The 17,021-nt window shown below is 50.7% G+C and overlaps 2 protein-coding genes across 2 annotated transcripts in view; one reads left to right on the top strand and one right to left on the bottom strand.

Annotated features, from left to right (window-relative positions):
- LOC119091041 (innexin inx3-like) overlaps positions 1 to 8,139 on the bottom strand; it is a 24,182-nt gene extending 16,043 nt beyond the window's left edge. The window contains exon 1 of the mRNA XM_037213762.1: positions 8,125 to 8,139. Within this exon, the coding sequence (XP_037069657.1) occupies positions 8,125 to 8,139 (15 nt within the window). The remainder of the gene's footprint in view (positions 1 to 8,124) is intronic.
- A 3,320-nt stretch (positions 8,140 to 11,459) lies between these two features.
- On the top strand, positions 11,460 to 16,249 carry LOC119090954 (peptidyl-tRNA hydrolase ICT1, mitochondrial). The gene is made up of 6 exons (XM_037213678.1): positions 11,460 to 11,612; positions 12,599 to 12,644; positions 13,038 to 13,177; positions 13,798 to 13,898; positions 15,450 to 15,521; positions 16,114 to 16,249. Exons 1-6 carry the CDS (start codon positions 11,469 to 11,471, stop codon positions 16,193 to 16,195), a joined length of 585 nt encoding a protein of 194 aa, XP_037069573.1. The 5' UTR covers positions 11,460 to 11,468; the 3' UTR covers positions 16,196 to 16,249.
- Positions 16,250 to 17,021: the final 772 nt, after the last annotated feature.

Here is a 17,021-nt window from a genome sequence, read left to right as displayed (position 1 = left end):
TTGGCGTGAAACATTTATTGTGTACTCTGTCCGCCGAAGACTAACCCCTATCCGTGTCCTACCCTAACTCCCGCGAATTTGCTTCCAACCACCCGTCACCCATTCTACATTGTTTACCCATGGGCTTACTTAGCCCGTTGAGTCCTTTAGCTTGCATCACACTCCAAGCGTGGCAGAATGCGCTAGCACCGGTGCTCATCAACGGCAACTTCCGAACAGAGAAGCGATGATGACCCACATTGCAGCGTGAGACACCACCATGGTAAGAGCCGAAGCTCCCACCTGTGACACCAGCAGGTAAGAGCCGAAGCTCCCCACCTGTGACACCAGCAGAGTAAGAGCCGAAGCTCCCACCTGTGACATCACCGCTGCAATGTACCTGACGTGGCGTCACGCTCCAACATCAGTCGTCTGACCTGACATCAGGAGCTCGATTCTACGCGACATCAGGAGCTCGATCCTACGGTGATCAGGCGCTCGATCCTACGGCGACATCGGGAGCTCGATCCTACGCGACATCAGGCGCTCCATCCTACGGCAGCATCAGGATCTCGATCCTACGGCGACATCAGGAGCTCGACCCCACGCGACATCAGGCGCTCGATCCTAATGCGACATCAGGCGTTCGATCCGCCAGGCTATCGGCCATCCATTTCTGCTGCTGCATTTCAAACATTGCTCAACGCTTTGATCCCGAGCTGCCACATTTTGATCTCTGCTTAGTCTTGTTTTCATTCGCGGTGAGATCTGAAAGTGGGTGAAGGTGGTGAAGCGTTATCCTCTACCATGGAACGCAGCGTTCAGTTTATTTTTAGTTCGCTTACAAGAAACGTTTACGTGGTATGGTACAACTAACGAATCGCACGTTGTCACTCATCATCAGTCAGAAAGCGAGGAAGCGGATGAGCACTATCCATCTGACTTTTGCGAAAGCGTAGGACTAATTCTGAAGTGGTTTTACCTCGGGCGAAAGGTAGAAAAGATTCCACCTAAGATGAAATGGAATTAATAAAAACTTGGGCCCTCCGGACCTTTGCGGACGTTTGCTGCATCCCTGGACACGTTTGTGTGGGGTTTTGCAGCAGAACGATAGCGGCCAGATGCCCGGTTCCCCATCGACTTCTCCAGGGACACTTGAGGATCAAGGTCACCGTCTGAAGCGCAGCGACTGGTTTGTTCTTTTTGTTTTTGGTTTTGTTTGTTTTGCTTTTTTTATTACAGCCCTTTCGACCAAAAATTATCATTTCAGGGCTATGGGATGAAGGAAAAGTGTCAACGGTGGGGCAGACCCGCATGCGCCTGGGAGGTCAACCACCGAGCTTTAACCCGCGCATATGCGCTGGGTACCCGGTCGGGGTCCCGCCTCCCACGGGGTTCTCGGCCCGCTCGTTGGTGACGCATGCAGCCTTCCCTGGACAAGCGAGGTGTCACGAGGATGCAGGATGAAGCGAGATAGAGGATAAGAAGGGACGGATGTGCGCAGCAGCTGAGATTGTCTCGTGTGTGAAGCCTGCAGCGTGCCGGAATTCTCCTTCACGCATGACCACCACCCCTGGCCCCCAGCTCGTCCCGTCCTTCCCGGCTCTCCGAGGCGGCCGGCGGGCCGACGGCCGTCTGGCCAGCTGGTCAGCGGCGGCCGCGACAGCAGCGAAGAGAGACCGCTGTCGCCGCCTCACCGGCCCTCCCGGGAGCGCGCCCGCCGCGCGCCTGCCATCTGGCGCCGACGGCGACAAACGGCGACAAACTCACACGCACAGCGCTCCTGCCATCTGTCGGCGCCGGCAGGAAGCTGGGCGCTGTTCGCCGCTGGCGGCTGGCGCAGGGGAGGCTGCGGCGGCGGTGCAACGCGCGGGCCCCGCGGATTACAGCGCGGATAACCATCAGCCTCACAACGCCCGGCCCCCCGACACCGTGTGCGACAGGCAGCAGGCGCAACCGCAGGCGCCGTTATGCCACCTTCTTTTATTTCGTTTTACCGGCGCTCGCCTAGCCAGAGAATGGCATGGGCCTTGTGCGGTTTGCAGACGCGCGTGGCGGAATGCGACACTGCCACAGCTGGTCGGCGCAGCGGCGATCAGTCGTAAATAACTCCGCGTGTTCGTGTCACGGTGAACAAGCAGGCGTCTCTGACGCCGTTGTGGGACGCTCTGGACTGGGGGCCTTCAGGGATTGGGTTAAACCTGCGGGTACCCATATGGAATGGGTAACCGGACGGGTTGCACCCACGCCTTTTTCCGCGTACCCTCTTCATCCTGCGTCCTCGAGACGCCCTACTTCCGGAGGGAAAGCTGCGTGTACCAGCCGCCAGCCAGGGGCCTTCCGGCGAGGCCCCGTCCTGACGCTGAGCACACACCTTGCACGTGCTTATGGGAGTCCTATGGGGTATGGGGTCCCTGTGTGGCTAAGTTCCGGTAGAGAACCCCCCGGTGTACGTTGCTTCGTCCCACCATAATCCACTCTCCTTCGCCTCATAGCCCTGAAATAAGCATTACCGGCCGAAAGCACCCTTATCCAAACCAAATCAAAAAGGAATAAGCTGAGCAGAGATTTGGGAAGGATTACGTGCACGCAATGTGCAAGGCATTTGCAAAATGTCGGCTAGAGTGATGTTCTATGGTCTAACTGCTCTTTCTTCTTTGAGTCATAATTAGATCCATTTACACTATGTTTCCTTAAGCAACGCAAAATTGGTTCAGGTGAACAACATCGTGGTGACGTTCTTAACAAAAGCGCTGGAATATGCATACGGATTGGTTGAGACTGATGGCGCAGGTACAGCTGATCAGGAATGGGCAGCTGGTGAGTACGGGCACATCCCCAAGGACGGTGGGCAGACTCGGCGAAGGATATCGTCGCCCCGCTCCGGTGTCCGTAATCCAGGGCCGCGCTCTATCTGTCGTCAGCACGTTTGTCAGCACCAATCACGGCCCAGTGTTCGCCATACGTCACGTCACGTGACAGCAAGGTCACATGGCCTGTCACGTCACGCGCCTGCTGACGGCAATGCCAGGATTTTTTGTCAGCCCGTCAGCATGGGGAGAAAGCGCTACTAGATAAAATCCCTTTTAAGCGGGAGTTTGATTCGGTAGCTCTTGCGTTGGCCAGTACGATAGGTGGGATAGGGAACCACTTGTCTCTAATTGGGGGAGGGGGGAATGCAACGCAGGATAGAAAAGGAGGGGACTGAAGTGTCAAGAGTACCCACAAAAGGGTGAGTGACAGTGATTGATATGGTGTGTGGTTGCGTTGTCCAGTAAATTAACACGCGCCCGGGTAGCCGGTTGGATACCCTTTGCTCGGACGGGGATCAATTTAACGCCCTTGAGATCTCAAGAACGAAGAGGGCTAGGGGCACCAAATTCACAGGGTGAGTTGACCTGCACATGAACTCATTTGGGTAAAAGTTTAGACGTCCTTTATTATGACTTCCGGGTCAAATAAGGCCAAACAAGGTCAGACTCGAAGTTGGTCACCAAAGTGTGACCAGAACCTAGGTACCTGTCCTAAGCAAAAGGTCACATGCTCATTCAAGGTCAGTGACCTTTTTTACCTTTCCAAGGTCATTGGAACCAAGATCATAAAATTCTACTTTTGAGTTTTGCATACGAATACACGACAAAGATTAAGCTAGGCAGTATGCTCCAAAAAATGACGTGGTGACCTGGGTCATTTTAGGTCAGTGGCCTATTCTGACCTAGAGAGGTTCATGGAAGATGTCTAATGTGGTTCGTGGTATCAATAAATTCTAGATGAGTGCCAGAAACTACCTCAAACTGGAAGCCCCAGGGTAATAAGACAGGCTGGTTTTGACTTTGGTCTAGCCTTCATATCTGACCCTAGGCCAGTGAAGTTTGGGCATTCAATTGTCTCGTTGCCTGAGAAAGTATCTCAGAGAAGTATGGCTTCGTCAAACACTCTGCTGTTACATCAGATTGAAAGATTCCCTTGAAATTGACTTTGCTGAATCCATGCCCTGACTTTGACCTGCCGTAGATCAACGACCTTACCACGTTGCCAAGAGTTTTACTTCAAATAGCAGGTGGCTTTATGGTTTTGCGGTCCAACTGTGCTATGAGGCCGGTGAAATGTTGGCATTTGGATGTCTCTGAGGAGAGTGTTGGCTATTTCCTGATGATAGCACACCTATGGTAAGAGAAAACCTCTGGAAGTGATTCATTCTGCAGTGCTAATTCATGTGCACGTTTTCTTTGCACTTGTGAGCATGGCATTGCATGGATGTAAATATGATATGTTGCATTACTATTTTTGCTAACAATGAATTGTAAAATTGTCCTGATGGAGCCATTAGCATAATCACTGTATGCATTTAACCACAGGCTGTGAAGGCAGACAGCCTGCCCTATATGCAGCCTTCAATGATAGTAGAAGTCAACATAGTTTGTGTGGTCGTGGGATGACAGGAGTGCCAATTTGTATGCATGATTTGGAAACTATTGCAATAAGTCCAGAAAATGCTGTTTTGTGTTGTACATAGATATTGGGCAGTGCCCCAGAAAAATTAATTGATACTCATGCATTATACATGATAAACATCACAGGTGACCTTAGATTTGCGTACTGCTTGCACGCAAATGGCAATTTTGGCTTGCGGATTGAATTTCTAGCAATGTTTGGATGTTGGTAATGAAGTGTGCCATTCTGCTATGACAGTTCATGTTTCCAAAATCTTAAATGCGGATTTTTAAATCCGCATCTTTAAAATGACTACAAAGGATAGCAGCCAACAATGTAAACCGTTACCCTGATTCACCGGTTTCTGTAACGGTGAGTGGTGGTGGGGGGGGGGGGGGATTCCCTGACGTCTGTGAACTAAAAAGGTAAATCCCCGCAAAAAAACATCCAAACAGCGAACTATGTTTAACGAGATCTTGTCATTGGTAAGAAGTCTCCTGTTGTTAGTTGACCACACTAGACCAAGTCGAAGGGTAAATTTTCCTAAGCCAAACATCAGCTTTGCGTGTTCACATATGCGAAAACATGCAGTGTGGTTACATGGAGCATAAAGAGGCGGGTCCCTTGTTTCATTATGAGCATATGGCATGCAGCCTTATCTATTTGGAGCCTATATTTATAATGTAGGATTTCGTTCATGTAGGAGTGCCAACCCTGGGCGCGCGGTCCGCAGGATCGTCGTTTGCCTCTCGTTGCACCCGCCGACCTTGGATCGTCCTCCAATGCTCATAAAAACATTGCTTCTTTAAAACCAGAACTGTTAGGGGCATTTCTTTTTCTTTTTTTTTTTGCTCTCAGCACGCATGCGATGGATGCTCCAGAGGCTACCAAAGATTTGAGCGAGACTGCATAATAAGCCACATTAGTATCCTCAGAAAACCGTGGGGGAGCTGTTGCGTCACCCCCTCCCCCCTCCCTTTCCTGTCAGGGCGAGTAACTTGTTTATTAAGAGCTGGTCACCTGGCGTGGCGTTATTACAAATTTCGATACAACTTATTCGTTGGGGCATGGCGAAAGGCGCCCACCAGTCAAAACATGTCGCGCCAGGCTTGGAGCCTGAATCAGGCATGGTGGATAGTGTCATGACAGTTGAGATGGGTCCCAAAACGCATACGTAATTTCCATAAGGAACCCTCGTGGAGGCACCATATTTGACGTCATTCCCATTGCCGCTTGCCACTGGTTCGAAGTCTGCCATGCCTTCTACTGTCCTGGTTATCGAGGTACTTCGCTGATTTTTTGTGGTTGAGTAAAGCAAATCCAGCTGTAGATCAAGTTTAAACGCGAGGCCCCGGCAAGTCTCGGGTGTGGAATAAAGGTCTTGTTGTGATTGGGCTATCTCAAGCAGGTGTGCCTGCTTTCCTAGCAGCAGCACTTATCCTGGCATTTGCTGAAGAACAGTGTATTTTGCACGAAGGACGCCATTGAACGTTTCGGTTATGTGCATGATATTGAAAACCGCAGTGATGAAAGGGACTTTCGGTGATGGGCAGATTACTGATCACGCTATTGGGCATGAACTTAATGACCATTTTGTAATATGTTTTCGCATTACGCTACTGGCGATCATTTTTCCTCCAGAAATTTTGGCCGGTGACAAAAGTACATTTTTACCACCCCTGGGCAGGAGGATGGGAACTCGAGCGCCTCCAAGCGGCGCTCGCCGACTACGCAAGCATTCACTCGCTAGCACATAGATGTTTTCTGGCACCTTACACTACATCCCTTTTAAAAGAAGAATACCCTCATAGTTGAATCATTCGTCCACGATATAATGAAGAAATCCATGGCCTAATGAACACATGTCCCACGAACTTTACCTAACGTGCGCAGTACGAAAGCGATAGGTAAGAAAGATCCTTAGGCGATATCTGTCACGTCGTTGCAGCTAACCTTAACTGCATTGTAACGCAAACAATGCAAACACACCATGGATCAGCCAGATATCGCAGAAGGAATTAGCCAGCTATAGCCAGTTAGGTAGCCAGGTATCGCAGTCACGGGCTAAATCCATCTAGAGTTCACCTGATTCGAGCGCTCCGCTGTTCGCGCTGACCGTTCAACGACGGATGCCCTACAGACACTGGGATCCGAGACCTAGGCGCATTTGAATTGGGGAACCCGGCTTTGAATGCTGAAGGATGCCATGTTGGATCGCAACAAAACAATACAGAGTTCTTTCGTGTCCGATTTCAGACAAATGCGTACTACCTAGCTAACAAAAAGCCGTGACATCAGCAAAGCGATCACAAGATTTGTTAAGTCCAAACATAAGAACACGACAGTGGTACGATTACTTCATGACACTCGAAAATGACCGAGTGCAAGACTTCACACTCACGACTGTTTGGGCCGTTCCGAGCGCAGTAGAGGGGGTGGGCGTGGATCCTGGGAGCTGCCGTCTGACCTCGGGCAGAGGGTTTTCCCCCTGTCGACTCTACGGGGACTTGTCCACGGCGGCTCGGTCAGTCAGGCTCTGCAGCGCCTGGAGAGAGTGCTCGAGCGCATCAGCAGCGCGGGCCGCATTCTAAGCCCAGCAAAATACCAGCTGTTCCGACCAGTAGTGACGTACCTCGGCTGGGTGTCCGCCTGAGGAGACCGAGGCCGCGAACCTCGCTCCAGCCCAAGCCGTGGCTGCGAATCAGCCGGCAGAGACCGAAGCTGCGAACCCCACACCAGCCCAGGTCGCGGCTGAACCGCCTGACGAGCCGGCAGCAGCAGCGGTACCGAGCCCGAACACTACCCGACGCGCAAGTCACGTATCCAGCGGCCTACGTCACCACCGTCCCTCCGTGACTAGGCACCAACCAAGGAATCACCACCAAGTTCGAGTCCAACTCGAATGCGCCTAGGTCCCTGATCCCAGTGTCGGTAAGGTAACCGCCTTCGAACGGTCGTCGCGAGCAGCGGAGCGCCCGAGTCAGACGGAGTCTAGATGGATTTCGCTCATGACTGCGATAGCTGACAAAGATTCGCCGTGTGTTTGTGTTGTTTGCGGTACAACACTGTTTTGGTTAGCTGCAGTGACTTAACGGATATCGTTTCATGGCCTTCATACGATACTACATACATGGTGATGCCTTTTGGTGAAGCTGGGTCGCAAACAGACAGACAGTTCGGGTTTCACTGCGACTGTGGTGTGCGTCAAGCATAAGTAATTCGGAATATCGCTTGAGGATAATTTCATGATGCAATTTTGCGTTCCTAGTGAAAGCATTTACTTGATAGCACATGATATTTGTATCGAACAACCAGATCTGCGAAGAGGCAACAGCGATACCAACAATATATCATTAACAGGGGCACAGCGCTGCCTCGGCACCACAAGGCTTCTTTAAGGGGGACCGACGTGAGTTTTGTTTTGTTTGTCTCTGCCGTTAGGCTACAGTCATTTGCTCAATGTAAAATTATTGTTTTGTAAAACATTAGGTTATATGCGGACTATGCCAGAGTCGGAGGACGGCAGTCGAATATCCATGTTTTTGTTAGAGTCTGTGCAATACGCAGTGTGCATATTTGTGCTGCAGGTCACCACCATCAGGTGGCTATTCATTCATCTGGAAACCTAGGACCGATGTCACTGGTTGAGCGCGGCAGCTACCCACAGCTACCCACAGCGCGGCAGCTACCCACAGCGCGGCAGCTACCCACCTTGTCGTCAGACATGGTTAGTGAATGTCTTAATCCCGTCTGACACCTTAGGAGTCCCCTCGGAAGTCGGGATAGGTCCAGCATGTCTGGTTAGAATCAACGATGCGGTCAAGAGTCCCCGAATGGCATGGTGAGCGAGAAGGCGCCGAAATTCTTAAAATATAGGCTATGTTTGAGAGAAGTCGCACTGCACCCCCTCCCTCCTATGATAAATAAAAGAAGGCCTCACTAATTACCTATTTTCAGTTATTGAGGACCAAGACACAACAGTAAGACCATGTCATGGCTTAGAGCTAGAAGAGGACGAATCTCTGTGCAGAAGACGGCATAATCATACAGGACGTTTGCTTTAGTTTCAGGCTGCTATGTAACAAGGGTTGACGTTAGAGGATCGCCCACTCATTTCAAAAGGAGAACAGTGATTGCCCTAAGAGAAAGAAGATCTCAATAAACGTCGCAAGGGACCAGGATTCCGCGAGAGACCCGATCATGACCGAGAGGAATTCCTCAGGCACTGCCCAGATCGCGGACGGCTGAGCTGGGGTCCTGCCTCAGCTAAGACAGGAGGCCCTCGTCACGGCTTATCTGATCTCAGCGCAGTCAGGCGGGGGGTCCTGCTCAGACTGGCCTCTCCCAAGGCTAGAGGCAGACTCTGTCCCACTCAGCGCAGTCAGGCGGGGGGGGGGGGGTCCTGCTCAAACTGGTCTCTCCCAGGGCTAGAGGCAGACTCTGTCCCGCCTGAGGTGAGCCCTTGCTCCAGTCGACTGCTGGCCGACCGATATGGCGGTCAATAATGCCGACGTGGATGGATGGAATGGAACGGAAATCGTGGACTAAGAGCGTGCTCGATCGCCTTTCTGCATTAATTTTTAAAAATTGATTCACGAATAGTTTTGAGTAATGGCAGATGACAGTGAGCATATAAAAGGAAGCATAACGAAAACCAGCATCTCGACCGTGGGTGTTTGTACGAGAAAAAAAACAGTTTAACTAAATATTGCATTAAAAAGCAGTCTCAGGCAGTGCCAAAGTCGCAATGCAGTCAGCGGGGCTTTAACCTGAGAAATGTCCTTGCTGAGTGAGCCTGCGTGAAAGCCCGCCAGGCCGCTCCCCCCGCCCCCCCCCCCCGAAAAAAGTTCGTGGCGTATCATTTTTGAGAGGCGGACATCTCTCAATAGCAGAATGGTTTCGTATTCTTTTGTTTATTCTTACAGGGACAACACCCAACTTGGCTTCAACAGCACCCAATGTGGCAAACGGACGACACTCAATGGGGCAAATGGACAACACCCAATGTGACAAATGGACAACACCCAATGTGGCAAGTTCATGCATGTACCCTTGTGTTGGTTGCCCATGCTCATGCCCACGTGTTGCTTGCAATAAACGAACGCACGCATATGTCCGTGCGTCATCAGCCGCGACAACTTCCGATTCTCCTCGAGTCGTGAGCTGAAATGACAGCGCACGCTGAGATCGCAAGCACTTACGCCGCAAATTACGAAGCCCCGTCCATGTGCGAGTGTCGCTGAGACCGGCAAACTGAGAGAAGGGGTGTCATGTTTATGAGCATGGCCGGGCACCATGTCAGGCGGTCGTCCATGCGAGACGAGACTGTCGGACTACCTCGGACTGGGACCACCCGCGTCTGTGCAGTGAATTACTTCGGGCTAAGGTTGCAAGGACAGGAATGAGTTGGCAAACGCGCTGCGCAGTGAAACCAGACCCTGCAGGGCTGTCAGGGAAGTTTTGCCAAGCTTTATCGTGAAGTCCCCAAGCACGGGTCGCGTCATCTTTCTGACATTTTATCCCCATTTATTATCGGAAAATGATTTGCCTTATTGTTGTACATTGTTTGAAACTAGATGTTGGTGGAAATTGAATATACATGCTCGAACTGTAACCCCATCATGAAGCTTCCAGCGAAATTTAAACTATGTGGTGTTTCTCTGGCCTCTCCATCGGGCGGCTCGCCGTGGACTGCACCAGCAGCTTGACGCAGAATTTGGTGGCAAAGCCTTCGATGGAGAGGCATGAAACGTGCAAATGGGCTTCGGCTGTTTGTTTTGCAAAAGGTTTTAACTCCGTGCCGTACAGGCGTAAGCACAATGCAAGGTTTAATTACACAATAGAGGCATACCCGTAAACTACCATATGGCCTAAAATCTTGAGCTGTGATTATCCAGCAGAGCCAAGTTGCAAGCTTCACTGCAGTATCACAGGATATCTTATTTGCAGTCCACTGGCTCCCTCACCACAGTCTCACTATCGGTTTCGTCGACATATCACTGATATTCTCACTGACAGTATCACCATATCTCAGCGAATAGTCAAGTGCAGTCTCCCTAGCAGTTTGGCTCCATCCTCACTGGCAGTCTTGCTACAGTCTCGTTGCAGTCTTATTAGACATTGCACGAAGGGCAACTGCAGACTCTAGACCCTCGCACCCTCCCCCCCCTCCCCTCCCCCTGCCTGCCCCGAGCAAAGCCAGGTTGGTGCAGCCCCAGTGATATAGGCAGCCGCGTGCACCAACAGCAGTAGAACGCCCCGGTGTCGTGAAATGAGCATAGGTCCTCTGGAGGCCTCAGCAAATACGATGTGATAGGATTCGATTTTTGGTGAGGTTTCCTTAAGTTGTCTCGAGACGGGATTTCGCCCCCCCCCCCTTCAAAATTGTGTTCATACAATGCACGCTTTACGTTTTTCATTCAAAATAGTGGGCTGTTACGTCAAATTCCAGTTCCCCTCTATCCAATTTTAAAGATGTGGCCGCATTCATAAAAAGCACTCACTTTGAGAAAAAGGTCGCTGGCGCTATGACATAGATCATTCGCCGATCCTGCCTCTCCGACCATTTCGGAAATTGTTTTTATGTGGGGGACTGCAGCCAGCTTCCAGTGAGGCTCTTTACCGTTTAAAATCGTTTCATATGGGTATTTTCAGTCAAGAGAATTCTTCGCAGCTGTTGTAAGCGCCGTGTTTTTGGATTCGCTGGACATTTATAGGCTTTGCAATTTGACCCTCTTGTTGATGCCTCGGACTCGACGTCATATTTTAGAAACCCCGAGAGCATCCTGAACTGCCAGAATTCCCACTCCACCTCCAGCGGAGACGTGGCTCCGGGCCACGCCCCCCTCGGCAACGGCACTGTACGCTTCCAAAATTGTATCCAAAACGGTAGCGTGTGCTGTCGATATAATAAGTTCAAGTATCAAGTATCAAGTAAGTGTTGAGGTAGCCGTGGTGGCCTGTTAATCAAATCGGAAAAATCTTGTTAAATTATTTGGCAGCACAGGTTTCCTCCCAGTTTGAGGCTTGCCCAGTTTGTAGAAATGGCAGCCGCCATGGTAGCAGCGTTGCGGAAGTTGGCTAATCGGTTAAACGCCTCATATTTAAGATCTGTGGTGCCATCCGCTGGTTTTAAGAGTGCATACAGCCTGGAAAAAATATATCCCGACTCAGATCCTAATTTTACGTCGTCTTCGCAGGTGAGGATGGGGATGGATGGACTTGAAACGCCTTGGGTGCGCCATGAATGTCTACTCACCATTGCCGGCCTCTCGAATGCTCACAATTATCAGATCACCAAAAAAGCGTTACGTCGAACATGTCGGGCGTACCAGTGACAGCATGTCCAAAGTGTTAGCGAATTTACGTTCAAAATTCCAGTGTTCACGGTGTGGCGCACTGTCTCCACCTAGTGGAGAGGCCTAGAGAGGGTCTTCTAGGTACACTGGATTAAAATGCAGCTATAATGGAGTTGCTGCTATGAGTAACTCACTATTCATGGTACTCGTGTCAATGACCTAGTTTTGCAGAACTTTTGAGACCATGTAGCAAATGTTTTGTGAGGCAAGTTTTTATTTAAGCACTAGGGCTTATTTCCATTCTTCCAAATATTTTTGGAAGACATGTATATATATATATATATATATATATATATATATATATATATATATATATATATATATGTATATATGTTTATATAGATATATAGTATATACATGTGTGTAAACAAATTATGTATATAGATGTATAGTCTTTGTTAGCAACAGTGTGGTAGGCTGAGTATGCCTCGCTGGAAGCATGGAATCTGTTTAACCTGATGACCTGGCCTGGTCCATGCAATTTTTTTCTGGGGGCTAATATGTTTGAGACCATTTCTAGCAGGCTCATGCTGCTCATCAAATTGCTTAATTTCTGAGAATTCTTGATGCACATCTTGTTATTTATTCGCATGTAAGGTTTTGGCTATTGTTTCTGGCAACATTTCAACATCATTTCCACAGTTAGGTATTTGTTAAGTATGTTTTTGCAATGCTGAGGAGCTGAAGGGGTATAATCAGTGCCACATTGAGCATTTAATGTGAAAACAAACCAAGCCTGGGCATGGATACTCAAGCCAGGCAGAGGTTCCAGAAGCATGCCTGGTTGGCATTGTAAAGTGTCATGATACATTTGTGGCTTGTTTCAGGTCCCTGAAAATGAAGGATCTAGGTTTAGTGGCTATATTCCAATGAGTAAGTATTTAATGCAAGTGTTTGGCTTGTGTTACAAGTAGCACTTGTGCAACCAGTGTTTTTCCTTAAAATCCTTAAAATTGGAATAAGCCAAGGCATTCCTCACATTGTAGGGAGCTAACAGATATAAAGGAGCATTGCTTGTGCAATTGCATCATTGCATTTATGATGAGTTAGGCAATATGCTTGGGTCTGTTATTGGGCAGAGGACCTGACATTGTGTCAGTAATAAAGGTATACGTTTACAAGGCTGTGAATCAGTCCTAGAGGTGTAGCGTACTAGTAATGAACTACATGTGTCTGATGCAAGTGACTGTCACCTGCAGCATGTGTTGCCAGGCATTTATGCATAGCATTTCATGCTGGCTAGATGAAAAATGTGGGTGTTTGCAGAGGACATTGATATCTCATACACCAAGAGCAGTGGACCAGGAGGCCAGAATGTGAACAAGCTGAACACAAGGGTGGAGATTCGGTTCCATGTCCAGACGGCATCATGGCTGCCTGATGAGGCTAAGGAAGGCCTTCTCAAAGTGAGTGAATGCTAATTTGTGTACAAAAAGGATTGGATATGACAGAAAGTGCAGACAATTGCTGCATGTTCATGCTGCTATCTTGAGACTTCCACGAGTCGACCTTTCTCACTTGTCACCGGAGACATGTCAGGAGGTGATTTTTGCGTGTAGCGTTTGTATGTTGCGGAATATGCATTTAGCAAAAACGCATCCATTGTTTTTGCCAGTGTGACAACTCCGTGCAAATTCGGTAAGGTGTGACCGCAGTTTTCCGATTTTTACGCTAGCGGCGTTCACTGCGATCAGTTTGCGCCCCATAATGTTAACGTGGGCTGTAGGCGACGTCTCACGGGCGACACAGTGCCGTGGGGCATGGGTGAAACGTGTATAATGTGAAGGGCTCCCCAAGTGTCTCCCAGAACGAGTCCTCTGTGACGGTAGTACAATAGGCGTGTGTTGTGATCTTCGCTGTCATGACGCCAGTGATCACGTCAGACTGCGCTCCGGGTCCTGAGTGTCTCTCCTCCGGTCTCTGATGAGGAACGGCCTCAGCCGTGCCGCGTCGGCCCGACGCCGTCGACCGGCGTGGTGAGGCCCGCCTGCCGTCTGAACCCCTCCCCTCGTCCCCTCCCCCTCAGAAGTACCGGTCCCGCATCAGCCGGGACGGCTACCTGCACGTGCGCTCCGAGCGGACGCGCTCCCAGCTGCTGAACCGGGCCGACGCCCTCGACAGGATACGGTGAGGGCGGCGGGGGGGGGGGGGGGGGGGGGGGGACAGCGGCCAGCTGTGTGGGTTTGTGTATTGCTGTGGTAGAGGGCGTGAGAAGAGGGAGCTGGAGAGCCTGAAGGTTCTGACCCCCCGCCACTCGCGAGTGGGTTGGCGGGCGAGTTACGTCTTTGAATAGGATGCAGGTTGAGTCTGCGGAGTGGTGATTTGTTGTTTGAGTACGGGACTCGTCCAGGCTCGGGATTCGGTATTCGGGTAATTGATATCGATTTCGATGATATCGCATGCATGTCGATGCCTGGATGAGGTGAACTCGTTAGACAATACCGGTATGCTTTGGGCATTGTGTCATGACTGGCATAGCGAACGTGCACTGTGGCTTGGAAAAATGTTCTGTCCTCATCAACTGTGCTACATGTTTGAGAAGCGCAACTAGAGGAAGACACTTGCCAGACAGTCTGATAAGCTTCGACAGTATTCCTTGGCAGCACATGTACGCTGATCAAGTCCATTAAATTGCGTACACGTCAGTCAAACTTTAAAACCCAGTGAAATGTGAATTTGCTGTGGCATAGCATTTGCATGTATGGCTATAGCAAATCTGAGCTTTCAGCCAGTATAGCTGGGAGGGGGGTCGCGGTGGGCAGGGCGCTCACGACTGGGAGCTACCCTGGGAGTTTTCGTTGTAGGATGATGGTCATCTGAGCTGTCCGGAGCTGAGCTGAGCTGAGCTGAGCTGCCTGTGTCGAGCCGTGCATGGGCTAGGTCGCTGTGCCGATCAGCCGCCGGCACACTGCGAGTGTGAGCGTACTGAGGCCAAACTGCGAGGGCCAGCGCCACCAGAAAAGCAGTGTTGCACTACTGAAGATACTTAAACAAGCGTCAGATATGATGAAACAAGCTTACTTATGAATATCAGTATACCTTGAGGAAGAACATGCTACTCCAGACTATACGATTTCTCTGTTTAGTAAATATGTCGCGATACGTCATCGTAACTTGCACAACTTTGGTCAAAAGCTAATTAGCGGCCGTTTTATCAGGAAATAAGGGTCACGAACGCCGGATGTGAACGACCGGACCATTATATTCTAATCAGTATTGATCGCTGCATGACTTACGGAATGGCAGGATTTGAATGGCCTTATTATGGCGTCATGAACGCCAAGATGATCTCAAAATAGGCTTCCCGAAATCCCCCCCCCCCCTATTTTTGCGGGCGTGTAGCTAAGAAATCAGAATGAGTGTAAGTCGTAAGAAAGGCAGGGCTGTAAACTGCATGGAAAGGTCTTCAAGATGGCTATTTCTGACCCCATAGAAAACCCTATAGAGATGTGGAACACTCCCTTAAACGTAGATTTTACCGCTGCAATGGCGTCACACCTGATTACCATGCTCTCGAAGGTTGCCGGGACCGCCCTTTGGTCAGCACACAAAGAACTGGAGTCATCAAAACCGAAGTGCTCCAGCCCTGCACGCACGCGACTCGCGATAGCTCGGTCGTCAGCGCGCGGGCATCGTCCATTCGGCCTGCGTTTCTGACGGCCTGTCCTTCCGCTGCAGGTACCTGGTGACGGACGTCCTGCGGAAGCCGAAGGAGCCCGGCCCGGAGGCGGCGGAGCGACACCGGCGGCTGTGAGTGTCCGCCTGGCGGTGGGCTGCACTCGGCGCGGTCTAGAGCTGGGGATTCGCAGTATTTTTGTATTCGAATCCAAGGAGAGATGGATTTGAGATTGGAATCTTGGTACTAAAATCTTGAGCCAGTGATGATAGGAAACAACCAGGTAATATGCAATGTACTGAATTACATTCTGAACCACGTTAAAAATTATGATCCAGGATTTGCTGTGCGTTGTATGATTCGTGTTGTAATTTTCCGGGCTTTGATCCTCTGTTTTGGAATTGAATGCCTCGTAATGCTGGAATCGCTTCTACCCTTTTCGAATCCTGCGATTAGAGGAAGACCCTCTGGCTTCACTGCAGGCGCTCGGCTTCAGCGCAGTTGCCATGGCTACCTTTGCGGCGGTGTTTTGCGTTCTACGGCCGGGCGTCCGTTTCCTTCCTGCCTTTGTATATCGGTGCTCACGTTTGAGCTCTGCGCTGGTAGACTGCACCGCTAGTGTTCGGTGTGAGGCGGTGGTACCGCGAGACGCCGCGACGAAGGCCGTGGAGCGGTGCCTGCGCCATTTGTGCAGGCTTGTCCTGACCTCGTCTTCACCTTTCGCAGTCACGAGAAGGCCACCCGAGAGCGGTTGAGGGAGAAGCGGGCCCGCTCAATGAACAAGCGGCAGGGATCGCTGGACGTGTAGCAGACTAGGTGGTTGGACGGGGTGTGTACTGCGTGGCAGCAGTGTGACAAATATACGCCGATTGAGCAGATGCGGCGTGTTCGGAGGTGCGGTCTGAAGCCAGTTTATGACGGGTGAATCTCATCTTAGACGTTGTTGTTCGCTGTGGTATGAGTTTAAGGACCAAAGGCTATTTACTTGATTATTTCCGTGGCTGCTGAACGTCGGCTTCACGATAATGGTTCTTCGCACGGATCTTGGGTAACGCAAGTCATTGTCGGCACCCATGCGAAAAGTGAGCAGTTTCCTTCGTTTTTGGTGTTGCATGTGGATGGCTGGAGACGGTGTAGATACGTGGCCGTCGGAAGTCCAGCAGGGTCCTGCTCTTTCTATCTTTGGGAAGCCGCGAGCTCACACCTCGGCAAACGCACAGTCACGGCTCACATCCACGCGTGTATTTCTCGGTTTGGGCCACGAACACATCTCCGACACAGCCACCCGGCCGCCACCTCCGACGTCCGCAAAATACAAAACGCCTCTGCGTCGTGCCAGCGTTTGGCCGTGCTCACACGGCTGGGCTGTCGGCGCGGACCGAGACGGGACGCGGCGGTCACGCCCCGGAAGAGAGCCTCGTTACACATTGTGTGGGGTGTCGGCGTGGATTGAGACGGGGCGCGGCGAGCCTCGTCACACATTGTGTGAGGTGTCGGCGCGGACTGAGACGGGACGGGCGGTCACGCCCCGGAAGAGAGCCTCGTTACACATTGTGTGAGGTGTCGGCGTGGACTGAGACGGGACGGGCGGTCACGCCCCGGAAGAGAACCTCGTTACACATTGTGTGAGGTGT

This window comes from Pollicipes pollicipes, unplaced genomic scaffold (assembly GCF_011947565.3).
Source record: "Pollicipes pollicipes isolate AB1234 unplaced genomic scaffold, Ppol_2.1 Scaffold_3216;HRSCAF=3773_pilon_pilon_pilon, whole genome shotgun sequence".
NCBI classification, from domain to species: domain Eukaryota; kingdom Metazoa; phylum Arthropoda; class Thecostraca; order Pollicipedomorpha; family Pollicipedidae; genus Pollicipes; species Pollicipes pollicipes.
The sequence above is the reverse complement of the archived record's forward strand: the minus strand, read 5'-3'. Positions and strand labels throughout refer to the sequence as shown.

Excerpts from the sequence above, each read along its gene's own strand:
- LOC119090954 (XM_037213678.1), top strand. The coding sequence starts at position 11,469 with ATGGTAGCAGCGTTGCGGAAGTTGGCTAATCGGTTAAACGCCTCATAT. Across the intron at positions 11,613-12,598 it reads ATTTTACGTCGTCTTCGCAG|GTCCCTGAAAATGAAGGATC; the intron begins GTGAGGATGGGG and ends GGCTTGTTTCAG. Across the intron at positions 12,645-13,037 it reads TAGTGGCTATATTCCAATGA|AGGACATTGATATCTCATAC; the intron begins GTAAGTATTTAA and ends GGGTGTTTGCAG.